Consider the following 12,421-nt stretch of genomic DNA (forward strand, 5'->3'; position numbering starts at 1 on the left):
TAGCCTGGATTTCTCCTCTCCTCTACTATGGGGGTGGGGTGGGGAGGGGCTCCCCCTTCTTTCTTTTAATGTTCTAGCCCCAGTCTGGCTCTTTGGTGGAAGTGATGGTTGACCTCTCTTAGAGTCAAGTACACTTTCAAGAACCAGATACGCTTCATGGGCATTCGAGGACAGTCGGGGAAACACATCAGTGTTGTCCACTGTACTGGGTGGGTGGTTTTGTGTGTCAGCTTGACACAAGCTAGGAAGGAGCCTAGCTGACGAAATGCTACCTTGAGATCCAGCTGTAAGGCATTTTCTCATTTAGTGACCAATGGGGGAGGGCCCAGCCCATGGTGAGTGGTACCATCCCTGGGCTGGTGGTCCTGGGTTCTATAAGAAAGCAGGCTGAGCAAGCCATGGGGAGCAAGTCAGTAAGCAGCACTCCTCCATGGTCTCTGCACCAGCTCCTGCCTCCAGGTTCCTGCCCTGTTTGAGTTCCTGTCCCGACTTCCTTCAGTAGGAACAGCAACATGGAAGTGTAAGCCAAATAAACCCTTTCCTCACCAGCTTGCTTTATTATGGTCATGGTATTTTGTCACAGCAATAGAAACCCTAAGACACCCACTCTTTGTAGCCTAGGGCACGGGGTCAACGGTGACAACCCCGAACCTGAAACCCTCCGCATGACCCCAGCAGCACTCACCAATGGTCACTTCAAAGGTAATTGGTTTGTCCCCATTTTTCCGGTCAATCATCGAGGCTTCCAGGAAGGCTCCAAATAGAAAAAATTCTTCCATTCTTCCTGTGCAGCTCTGTGGGGGAGCAGTTAAAACCTACATTGAAGCCGGGCGGTGGTGGCGCACGCCTTTAATCCCAGCACTCGGGAGGCAGAGCCAGGCGGATCTCTGTGAGTTCGAGGCCAGCCTGGGCTACCAAGTGAGTTCCAGGACAGGCGCAAAGCTACACAGAGAAACCCTGTCTCGGGAAAAAAAAAATAAAAAAAAAAACCCTACATTGAGCTTTAGTGGGGTAACAGGCCTGGGTCAGGTTCCTAATGTCACAGAAAGGCTCTCAGCTGATAGTTGGGGTGTGTCCTATTCAGCTTTGGGGGTAGGAAGTCTGGACTCAAGCCCCCAGCCTAGTTGTCCTTGAGAGGATGGCTGTAGACACAAGGATAGCCATGGGGACACCATCTTGGTTGCTGGTGGCTATAACGGGATCTCTGGGTAGAGCACAGGTCAATAGTAGGTGAGGACTGAGGACTTGCAAAAGGGCCAGAGGAGGGCCTCTGAGTAGACAGGGCAACAAGAGGGAAAAACCAGAACTCAGCTGGCATGTTGAGGAGAGGACTCAGTGAGGGATCGTGTCACAGCACGGGCTTGCCCTCACCTCCAAGACAGGCGTGGCCTGTTCCACCTGTACTTCCGTAGAGCTGGTAAGCTCTGGGTTGGAGGTGTCCAGGATCTCCACAGCCAGTCCCAGCATGAGGCGGGCTCGGAAGGACACACCCTCCCCCAGGCCCTCATTCAGGTCCTGGTGTTCGTCCAGCAGTGTGTAGTTGCGTGTGGAGCCATACATGTTCACCCAGGCTGGGCCGAGCGTGGGCAGGAAGCCTGCGGCCGTGAGGGGAGGTAGAAAGACTGTGTCGCATCCAAGGCTCACTCAGGATGCAGGGATCTTTGTGGACTGCTGGGTACCAAGCTCAAGGCTATTGGGTCCCAGGCAGGTATGGGGCAGCTTGCTTTTTCATGCCTATATACTGTGCCTTCTGGTGTCTTATTCTCTGCAGGGGCCTTGGTGAGGTGTGTGGGAGAGAAAGCCAGACTCCTGTTTCCCACAGCTGTAGGCACCACCTTTGGACAGGCGCCACTTCCTGCCCTCCACAGCATGGATCCTCAGTTTTTGTTTCGTTTCTGGATGTAGGATGTACACACATCCTGCCCCTCCTGCTTAGGAGACCTTCCCTCCTCTCTGTGTTCTCTTGGTTATTCACGGGCCCTCAGCTCCTTCAGGGAGAAGCACCCTGGGCTGTGATCATGGTGGGTTGAACAGGACCTGGGGCTGGAGAGCAGCCTCATTCTCCGTTACCAGCTACTTCTCTCAGGCTTAGGATTTGTTGGGCCTCATCCGACAAATTTTGCCTTATGTGAGTCTAATTCGTCCTTATGCCTTGTCTTCTCTCTCTCTCTCTCTCTCTCTCTCTCTCTCTCTCTCTCTCTCTCTCTCTCTCTCTCTCTCTCTCTCTCTCTCTCTCTCTCTCTCTCTCTCTCCTTCCTTCCCTCCCTCCCTCCCTCTCTCTCTCCCTCTCCCTCTCTCTCTCTCTCTCTCCCTCTCTCTCTCTCTCTCCCCTTTTGCCAGAATCTGAATGTGGGCCCACACCTTTAATCCTAGCAGGCAGATATCTGTTAAGTTCAAGGCCAGCCTGGTCTATATAAGACAAATGAACAAACAAAACGTGTGCGTGTGCGCGTGTGCGTGCGTCCTCCCTTTCCTTCAGGGAGGGGCTACAGATAAGACCCTTAAAAGCCCTGTCTGGCTGAGGCCCAGGGGTGGTGTAAGGGGAAGGGGCTTTATTTACCCCTCCCATCATGCCCCATTCTCACCCCCCGATACATCCATGCTCTGCCGCTGACCTTTGTCCCCATCGTTGGAAATCTTGCGCAGGTCAATGAAGTGGGTGCCGATGGCCACATCATTGACCTTGTCGGAGTCTCGGATCTGCACCTTCATGCGTTTGCAGAGTGGGGGGAACAGGTCTGTAAAGACGACCTGCTCGTTCCACAGCGGCTCATAGCTGCTCTTCTGCACCGATGTTTTGCCCTGGTGAGGCGAAGTCACGGCTAGTGTGTGCCGCGTTGGCGCATGCGTCCCCGGCTGGAGGTTCCCGACTTCTCCTGCTTTGCCCCTCCCTCCCACCCACCACCTGTACTTGAAGCCCATCATCCCCTCCTCCAGCATCTCCATCCTCAGTACCTTCTGGCCAGCAAAGAAGACTTGCACGTAGGGGTCTACCAGGTCCTTGTTCTCACCGATGAAGGCCTTCTTCACGTTGGCCATGAGGCTTGTGTTCATCCGGGGCAGTCCCTCTGCTCGGTAAATTTTCACGTAGAACCGGGCCCACTGACGTTCCGCGGGCACGCCTTCGGGGAGCAGCAGGTTCCTGTGAGCACAGGCGGCACATCATATTCACCTTGGGACCAGGCTTAGAGAATCCTCTTTGCATCTTAGGTCCTTAGCCCGAGAGCTATGCAAGGGGTATGACAGGTGGAAAGGATGGGGGTCAGGGAGATGAGGGGTATGACAGGTGGAGAGGATGGGGGTCAGGGAAATGAGGGGTATGACAGGTGGAGAGGATGGGGGTCAGGGAGACGAGATAAAGCAAGGGCATGCTTGCACATGTCTCTCTGTCTCTCTGTCTCTCTCTCTCACACACACACACACACACACACGCACACACACGTGCACACACACCCCATCTTAGCAGCGATATCCCCCTGGGGCCTGGCATAATCTGTGAAGGACAGCTTTAGAGGACCCAGACTCAGATTAAAGACACTAATTCTTGGTGCCTATCCACTTTTAGGGTTCTGGGAAAGGCTTCCAATCTCATCCAGATTCAGTTTCTTCTGCATTAAGGTGGCAATGCTATTAATAGCCGCTTCTCAGAAGAGCAACACATAGGCTACAGTGTGTGAGCGCTTTGTAAACTGTTGTAGAGGATGCTCATCATGGCGTCAACTTTCAAATCTCTGGGCCACCTTTCTCCCCGAGACAAAAACCTCCCAGGCGCTGGTCTCCTCCCCCGCCCATGGTAGACCAGGCTCACGGGCTCCCAGCACATTTTGAGAGTCCAGACAATGTCTTGAAGTATTTCTTAGCCACCATCTGCTGCCTGAGATTGGCACACTGCATGCCATCTCTCTGCTGTCCTGCAACATGGCACTGGAACCCTTGGGCCCTGGCAGCGGTAGAACCTCCTAGTTGCCAGCATCGCCTGCTTCCAGCAGCTTTCTCCGTTGGAAGTCTGGATGTCAAAGCACTGCCCTCTATTAACCCCAGCCGCCACACCACCCTGGAGGGGAGACTGGTGCGCGGGGGGTGGGGGTGGGGAATCATGGAAGTAAGAGGGTCATGGCAGGAACTCTGGGTTCAGGCCACTTCAGGAGCTTCCTTTTGGGGGAAGGAGGGCTTGTGTGCAGGTCTCTAGGGGAGATGGGGGCCTCACCCCTCAATGTCATCCTCCTCTGTCTCGTTGGCCTTGTGGGGTGTCTTGATGTTGTCTCCCTTGCCCACCACAGCGACATCACACTTTACATAGCCCTTCAGACCGGCAGAGATGTCATCGGGGTCCGACAGGATGGCCCACTTGTGATGGAACTGGTGTTCTGCAGTGGTGAGGAAGGGCATCGCACCCGTCATCCCCATCCCAAGCCAGGCCATGGGACATGCCTGCTAGACCTTGCAAGTTCAAGTCTGCGGGCCCAGGAGACTTGGGGCCGCAGCTCTCCTTACATCCACGCGATGAAGACAGAGGGCCTCTGTAGCTACAGGGCTGGGCAGCGCCCCACCCAGGAGCGCAGTTCAGGACTCCAAGTTGCTTCCAAGTCAGTTTCTGAGTTTGTGGTCTCCCCGCTGCTCCCTGCTACAGTTGCTCCCACAGCTGCCAGACAGGTTTTACTAAAATAGAGGCTCCTTGCCGGGCGGTGGTGGCGCACGCCTTTAATCCCAGCACTCGGGAGGCAGAGCCAGGCGGATCTCTGTGAGTTCGAGGCCAGCCTGGGCTACCAAGTGAATCCCAGGAAAGGCGCAAAGCTGCACAGAGAAACCCTGTCTCGAAAAACCAAAAAAAAAAAAAAAAAAAAAAAAAATAGAGGCTCCTTATCATGTCCCCGCTTCCGGCCCTTCTGAGTTCTGCTGTGTCTTGAAGCCCAGGGGTTTGGCAAGGGAGTCCTGATACTCTCTTCCCTCTTGGTTCCACCACCCCAGGGCTGTCCAGGCAAAGGGCTCATTGCTTCTTGAGCCCACATCCCACCAGACTCTAGGCCACCATGTCTGTTCCAAATGTCCTCACCTTCTTTCCCCTCGTTTGGCCGGAAAACTACTCATTTTGTCCAAGCGTCTCCTCTTCCATGCAGCCTCCTCTGACTACTTCAGAGGATGGGCTCTGACCTCTGGGTGCTCTCAGGGCCCCGTGTCCTTGCCCCCCCCCCCACTGTACATCTATACACTGTCTCCATGTTTAGACCGAAACAGAGATTAGTAGTGTGCCTCCCCCGCGTCCCCAGGACACAGGACAAGTGTCAACCAAGGAGGCATTATAGGAAGATCTGCCTCACCGGGTTCATTTTAAAGCTAGTGAGCAGGTACCAGGTGTGGGTACCTTCTTAATCGTTTCCTGCAGATAATGAAACCTCCGAGGGCTCAGAACTGTCACCCCACTTCCTTTTTCACTTGCGTCCTCCAAGGTCCTGACCCCAGTGGGACCCTTGAGGTGAGGTTGAGGCAGGGAGCAGAATCCAGGCTGTGTGTGTGTGTCCGCTGGCCCAGCTGTCAAGAGAGCTAAAGCCACGGCAGTGTCGAGTGAGGTTCAAGGTTGATGAGAGGCCAGGAAGCCTTAGTGCTTGGCGTCACTGGAGTCCTTCTGCTGGGGACTTCCAGCTGGTGGCCTTAGGAAGAGGGTGCTGTATATCCCCAGAACCTCCTGGTTCTGAGCAGAGAGAGGTAGGAAGGGTAACCCGATGGCTGGTGGGACGGACAGAGCTGAATGTGGGTGCCTGCTGGCCTTGGGGATGTATGGGTAGAAGGTGCGCGGATACATGGGTAGCAGGAGCTGTTAGGCTGTGGACAAGGAGTGGATGTTTGTATGGATGGGTAAATTGGCAGGCGTGTATGAGGTTGAGTGAAATGGGAGGAGGGGGGATTTAATACGGAAAGAATAAGATTCGGGTAACACAAAATCTACCTTTAAACCTCACAGTGATTGGAAGACGAACCTGAAAACCTGGGTGAAGATTATAGGTGATAAATACAGATGACAGGTTTGGCTCAGACATACATGGAATAGTTGTCTAAAATACAGGTGGCGAGGATCCTACTTTTAGCCTGATGGCTATCAGGGGAGCAGCTGAGGGGCAGCCCTGTGGGGGGTACACACTGGGTTTATGGCCTCTGAAGTTCTTCTCAGGTTGGATGCTGCAATCTCCAGCTGGAGATGTAAGAAAACCAGGAGACCCAGCTCCAGGCTTTGCCTCTGCCTGGCTCTCAGGTCTGTGGTTGAGGAGGGAAGGCTATAAAAAGGCCCGCCACTCTGGCCTCTGTGACCACAACCCATCTCCGGCAGAGGGCAGCAGCGAGCAAGTTCCTGCACTTGTGGTCAGACCAAACTTTGGAGAGCCGTTTAAAAGACAAGCCATGCCTCTGTGAGGGCACCAGACTCAGAGGCAGACCCCGCAGGAGCAGCAAGTCTGGAAGTGGGTTACCCTGATGGAAAAGCTGTGCTGAAGGCCCATGAAGGCCTGAGCTCAAGTTCTATCTGCCACCCCGGGAGTTCTGAACTAGCAATTTACGTTTGAAGAGTCTGTTTCCTTACTGTCAGATGGGAACAACGGTGTCTATACGGATTGGGAAGTTAGACCCGCTGGACTGTGTCTGGCCCAGCGTCTGAACCTACCAACCTCCTCTGCAACAGCAGCATTTTCTCAACCAGAACTCAGTCACCGGGGTGTGTGTGTGTGTGTGTGTGTGTGTGTGTGTGTATTAAGATCTTCACCGAAGAGCTGGAGAGATGGTTCAGAGGTTAAGAGCACCGACTGCTCTTCCAGAGGTCCTGAGTTCAATTCCCAGCACCCACATGGTGGCTCACAACCATCTGTAATGAGATTTGGTGCCCTCTTCTGTGTACATAATAAATAAATAAACCTTTTTTTTTTTTTTTGATTTTTCGAGACAGGGTTTCCCTGTGTAGCTTTGCGCCTTTCCTGGAACTCACTTGGTAGCCCAGGCTGGCCTCGAACTCACAGAGATCCACCTGGCTCTGCCTCCCAAGTGCTGGGATTAAAGGGTGCGCCACCACCGCCTGGCATAAATAAATCTTAAAAACAAAAAAAACACAAAAAAACCCCCACAACCACCTGGTAGATCTCTGTGAGTTTGAGGTCAGCTTGGTCTCTCTCTCTCTCTCTCTCTCTTGGTTTTTCGAGACAGGGTTTCTCTATGTAGCTTTGCGCCTTTCCTGGAACTCACTCTGTAGCCCAGGCTGGCCTCGAACTCACAAAGATCCACCTGGCTCTGCCTCCCGAGTGCTGGGATTAAAGGCGTGTGCCACCACCGCCTGGCCAGCCTGGTCTCCAAAGCGAGTTCCAGGAAAGGCACAAAGCTACACAGAGAAACCCTGTCTCGAAAAAACCAAAAAAAAAAAAAAAAAAAAAAAAAAAAAAAAAAAAAAAAAGCCGGGCGGTGGTGGCGCACGCCTTTAATCCCAGCACTCGGGAGGCAGAGCCAGGCGGATCTCTGTGAGTTCGAGGCCAACCTGGACTACCAAGTGAGTTCCAGGAAAGGCGCAAAGCTACACAGAGAAACCCTGTCTCGAAAAACCAAAAAAAAAAAGAAAAAAAAAAAAAAAAAAAAAAAAAAGGTCTCCACCGGCTTTCCACCCTCCCCTTTATCTTGGCTGAGGGCCTGCTGATGCTCAGCCTAGAGAAGAGATCATCTCCAGAGATGCTGGCAGCAGCACTCAAACCTATGGACCATGGCCGGGCATGTTTCCTGGGAAACAATGTAGTCCTGGAGGCCCCAAGCCTATGTGGGGCAGTGGAGAGGCCTGGGTACCAGGGAATCAAGCACTCCCTCTTACAAGGGGTAAGTCCCCTCATCACTTTGGGCCTGTCAACCTACCTTTCCATGAATCCCAGTTAGAGAACTTGCTATATAGCTAAGGATGACCTTGAACTTCTGATTCTCTGGCCTCTACCTCCCAAGGGCTGGAATTATAGTTGTGCACCACCACACCTGGTTTATATAGTGCTGAGGATTTAACTCACCCCTTTGGGTATATCAGGCAAGTACTCCATTAACTGACTTACACCCCCAGTCTACCTGTCTGCCTTAACAGGTAGCCAGCTAGATGCTTGAAGGCTTCAAACATCTGGAATGTTTTGATCTGTGAGTTCATGTGTGCAGTCTTAGATACTAGATTCACATTTCCTGATGTAAGCCACTGTCACAGTGGGCACCAGCTGAGTGTTATTAGGCCACAAGAAAGAGCTGACTCTTTCACCTACTTGTTAGTATCACCTCCAAGGCCCCTACCCCATTTCTTCTTGCTCATTGGCATCTCTGTAAAGTGGGAAGGGATGTTAGTGTGTGTCCATCTACTTTGTGAGGGTCAAACGTGACATGGTAGAATGAGATGGTATTGTCACCATCAAAGGGTTTCTTCTGAGCGGTTTCATTTCAGGGACATGGATATCCCCAACTTGGCCACATAATGACAAGCCTCCTAGACCATCACTTGAGGTGCCCTTGCCAACTCCACACAGTGCTGGCCATAGATACCTGTGGAATGATGAATCAGACACAGCCCCTCCCACCATGGCTGTTCCTCAGGGGACCTGGGTCCCTTGTGAAAAGTGTTTTCAGAGTCCAGAGTCCCCCAAAGTTGCTGTCTTACACTTGCCATCCACTGTCACATTTAGATTGGACAGTGTGACTTTATGGGTGCTCTGAAACACATGCCTTGGTACTCCCTACCTAGCTGATTGGCTGGGTCAAACCCTGGCACATCTGTGAGCCTCAGACCTCTTAACTACCAGAAGGGGGTGACAGGGAGTTTGTAAGGATGGCAGGGTTGTTTTGTTTTGTTTTGTTTTTTTCTGCTCAGCAGGTGCCAGCCAGAGGCAGTGGGTGGGCATGGCACCTCCCAGGCCTCTCATTGTCCTCAATATAACTGTTCTCATATGACACAGAACTGATGCTCTCTCGTGCCACATGTATTGAAGCTGCCTCTCTGTACCACTATTCCCAGATCCCTTGTCGCCATAATGACCAAGCAACTATCAGACATGGTACATGTGGCCCATACATCTGTGTGTAGAGTACACATCACTTCCCTGCCACCCCCATGGCTGCATACTAATGGCCAGTGGATTGTGTCTGGGCTCTTTGATGGATGAGCTAGGAACCAATAGAGCGGGAAGGACTCCATATGTTGCTTCTGGAAATGCATGCACCAGTCCATTCTTAGGGGGTTACTCACCAGGCTGGGAGTACACGGTCCCCACATCCATTTTGAAGGAGCCCACCAAGGTGCCGCTTCGAAGCAGGTTCTTTGAGTGGATCACCTTCCGGGCAGAACCACCAGCAGCCAGTTAGGCTGGGTGAGGAGAAGTCTTTGGGGGGAGGCGGGGGCAGGGGCAGGGGCAGGGGTAGGGCCCACTAGTGATAGTGTTAACGCTGTCTTTCTCAGGACCCACGTTTCATAGTAAAGTGGGAAGGTATTTGGCAGGGGCCAGGCTGGTTTGTTCGTAAGAGCATCAGCCCCTCCCCCCACTGCTGTCATGTATGCGTGAGTAGGTTTTATGCTCTGGCAAGAGGGGGCCAATATCCATTCCCTGCTACCCTTTGTCCAGGTGTGCATCCAGCTGTGTGTCCAGGCACAGGACTGCTGTGTTATGAACAGCATGTTACAGGGGCATGTTACATGTTATGAACCAGTTGAAGGGGGCAAGAGGGGCCCAATATCCATTCCCTGCGACCCTTTGTCCAGCTGTGCGTCCAGGCACAGGACTGCTGTGTTATGAACAGCATGTTACGGGGCTGTGCAGAGATCCAGCGTAAGTCCTGCTGGCGGCAGCTGCTCTCCACTCACCGAGATCTTGATGATCTTGTCAAACATGACGTCAGGAGAGACGTGGAAGTCGAAGACGAAATACTAGAGGGGAGGAAGGACCCAGAGTGATGTCACTGCCGGCCCCTCCCTCCGAGCAGGGCCTGCCTATATCCCACCATGTCCCCCATGAGTCTCAAAGCTCACATGAGCAGTAGTGCGGACCCACTGGGTTCTGAGAGTCTGAATGGGCGAGAAGTAGAGCCCCATCTCCTAGGCTGGGTCCTCTACTCCCAGGGGATGGAACAATCTACTCACTACCCGTGTTCACGCTGCAGGCTGCCCACCACATTTGTAGATGATATCACGCTCTAATGTCAAAAAAATTGAGCACCTCTGATTACGTGCTGTGTGTGGAAGAGTCCTGACCAAGGGGCCAGGAAACCTGTGCGCTCACAGCCATTTTTGCCCCTTTCTAGTTGTATAGACTTATACACGTGTTCTTTGGCTTGTCCCCCAGAGAGCTGTAAAATAGGGGTACAGACATCAACTGCCATGTCACGGAATCAAGCAGGCTATTAACCATGAGGTGCACTTTGGTGTGAAGGCCGTATGGATAACCACAAAACCTCAGCGCTGCCTGGGAGATGCACCCCAACCTAAGAAGTGTTAAAAGGTAAAACACAGGGAGTTTCAGAACGATGCACTCGGGTTAAGACGACACTTCCTTAGCCCTGAGAGAGAAACATTGCTTTGTGAACTGTTCTCTTCGGCTGTGAGCCTCCAGGCTCACAGTCCCCATCCTTGACCTTGGGTGCGTTGGGATGAGGTTAGGGTGTGGGCAGTGAGCACAGGGACTACTGCTTTGATGAACTTGTGGGCGGGGCAAAGAAGGCAACATTACCAGAGGGCTTTGGTTAGAGCAAATGTCCCAAGAGCGGGTATTTCTCGCTGTAGTCAATAGTCCTGGTCAATAGCCTGCTGATGATACCCCTATCTGACAGTTAACTCAAGCACTGTGGGCAGGGCTGTCTATAAAGACAGTGACATTCAGCTGTTACTGCTGGACCCGTCACTTCTTCTGTGTTTACCCTTGTGCTGTGGGGACAATGACCATGTTGTCCTACTCCAGGGGCATGATCACACAGAGACAGGTGTGGTTATAAAATCAAAATGACAGCTCTCAGTGGTAGTAGCATTTGCTCTGCCCATGACCTTGGGCTACGGGGTCCAAAGGAGGCGGTGCTTCCTGCTGTTGTATGTGACCTCTCAAAAGGTAAGGGAGGGCTGGAGAGATGGCTCAGAGGTTAAGAGCACTGAATGCTCTTCCAGAGGTCCTCTTCTGGCCTGCAGGTGTATATGCAGACAGAATGCTGTATACAGCTATTTACTCAGTTCTGTATTCGTGAGAGTATTTCCTCACGTTATATCTTAATAAATCCCTATTACCCATCAAATAGACTCACATGCATTGGTCATACCAGGATAAAAATCAATTAAGGGGCTGGAGAGATGGCTCAGTGGTTAAGAGCACTGGCTGCTCTTCCAGAGGACCTGGGTTCAATTCCCAGCAACCATATGGTGGCTCACAACCATCTGTAATGAGATCTGGCGCCCTCTTCTGGCCTGCAGGCAGAACACTGTCTACATAGTAAATAAATAAATATTAAAAAAAAACAAATTAAAAAAGAAAAAAAGGAAGCAGGAAGCACTGCCTCCTTCAGGCCCTATAGCCCAAGGTCACGGGCAGAGCAAATACCAGTCCACTCAGTTGTGCACTTGGTAAGGGCACAATAAACGTTAATTGGTGTGCGCGGCTGGTAAGTCTTGGGGTGCTGGCTGGGGTGAGGGTCTGCAGCTCTGGAGTCGGATTTGGGAATGAACCATCAGCACGAGGATGGTGACAGAGCTGTGGGAATGGAGGAGACACCTGAGAGAAACACAAGAGGAGAAGGCTGCCCAGAAGAGGGCTCAGGGCTCTAGGAAGCGACAGACTTTCTTGGTGAGTTGAGAAAGCCACGGCAGGTTAGGAAGCTGGGGAGAAGGTTCTGGAGCGACCACAGAGCAGGAGGGTATTACGAGAGCTCCTGGGAAGGAGGAACGAGCTGAAGAATGTGACCGAGAGTGAGGGTGGGGACAGCTCCCACATCTTCTGTGAATGGAGGCGCTCATAGGAGATGGGTGGGGGTCCAGCTGGAAGTGGAGAAAAGCCACGTTTAGGTGGTGGGTGACAGACTCCAGGTTCCTGTCCTTGGGTATCCATGAGGTGGCTGTGCTTACAACATTCTGCTGTAGAGTGCCACATGGGCAAGAGAGAAGGAAAGAGCCAGAAAAAAGGCGAAGACAGGATTAGGGTCTTGGTACAATGCTGGGTCCTTTGGGTTGAAGAAACGGGAGGGTCCAGGGCAAAGGTGATAGGTGGGCATTGGAAGAGAGAAGGAGCAAAGGCCACAGGCTGGCCAGGTAGACCACATGTGCACATAGAAAAGGGGCTTTGTGTTGGTCCACGTGTGGCCAGGCTATTATGGGAGAACAAAAGTCACCAGTCTCTCTTCCCAGACAGGCTCAAAGCTATGCTGATGAGCTGCCAGGCCATAAGAACCGGACCAGGCCCAA

The 12,421-nt window shown here is 52.5% G+C and overlaps 1 protein-coding gene across 7 annotated transcripts in view; it reads right to left on the bottom strand.

The window, feature by feature from the left end:
* The window catches only part of Otof (otoferlin), a 101,541-nt gene that overhangs the window by 19,502 nt on the left and 69,618 nt on the right, over positions 1-12,421 (bottom strand). For all 7 annotated transcript variants that reach the window (XM_052746063.1, XM_052746064.1, XM_052746062.1 and 4 more), the window contains 7 exons: positions 9,848-9,910; positions 9,236-9,320; positions 4,208-4,367; positions 2,956-3,142; positions 2,616-2,802; positions 1,372-1,595; positions 686-794 (listed from right to left, as the gene is read on the bottom strand). In XM_052746063.1, the coding sequence (XP_052602023.1) occupies positions 686-794; positions 1,372-1,595; positions 2,616-2,802; positions 2,956-3,142; positions 4,208-4,367; positions 9,236-9,320; positions 9,848-9,910 (1,015 nt within the window). The remainder of the gene's footprint in view (positions 1-685; positions 795-1,371; positions 1,596-2,615; positions 2,803-2,955; positions 3,143-4,207; positions 4,368-9,235; positions 9,321-9,847; positions 9,911-12,421) is intronic.

Source organism: Peromyscus californicus, unplaced genomic scaffold (assembly GCF_007827085.1).
Source record: "Peromyscus californicus insignis strain IS unplaced genomic scaffold, ASM782708v3 Scaffold_1__1_contigs__length_55948999, whole genome shotgun sequence".
In the NCBI taxonomy this organism is placed as follows: Eukaryota; Metazoa; Chordata; class Mammalia; order Rodentia; family Cricetidae; genus Peromyscus; species Peromyscus californicus.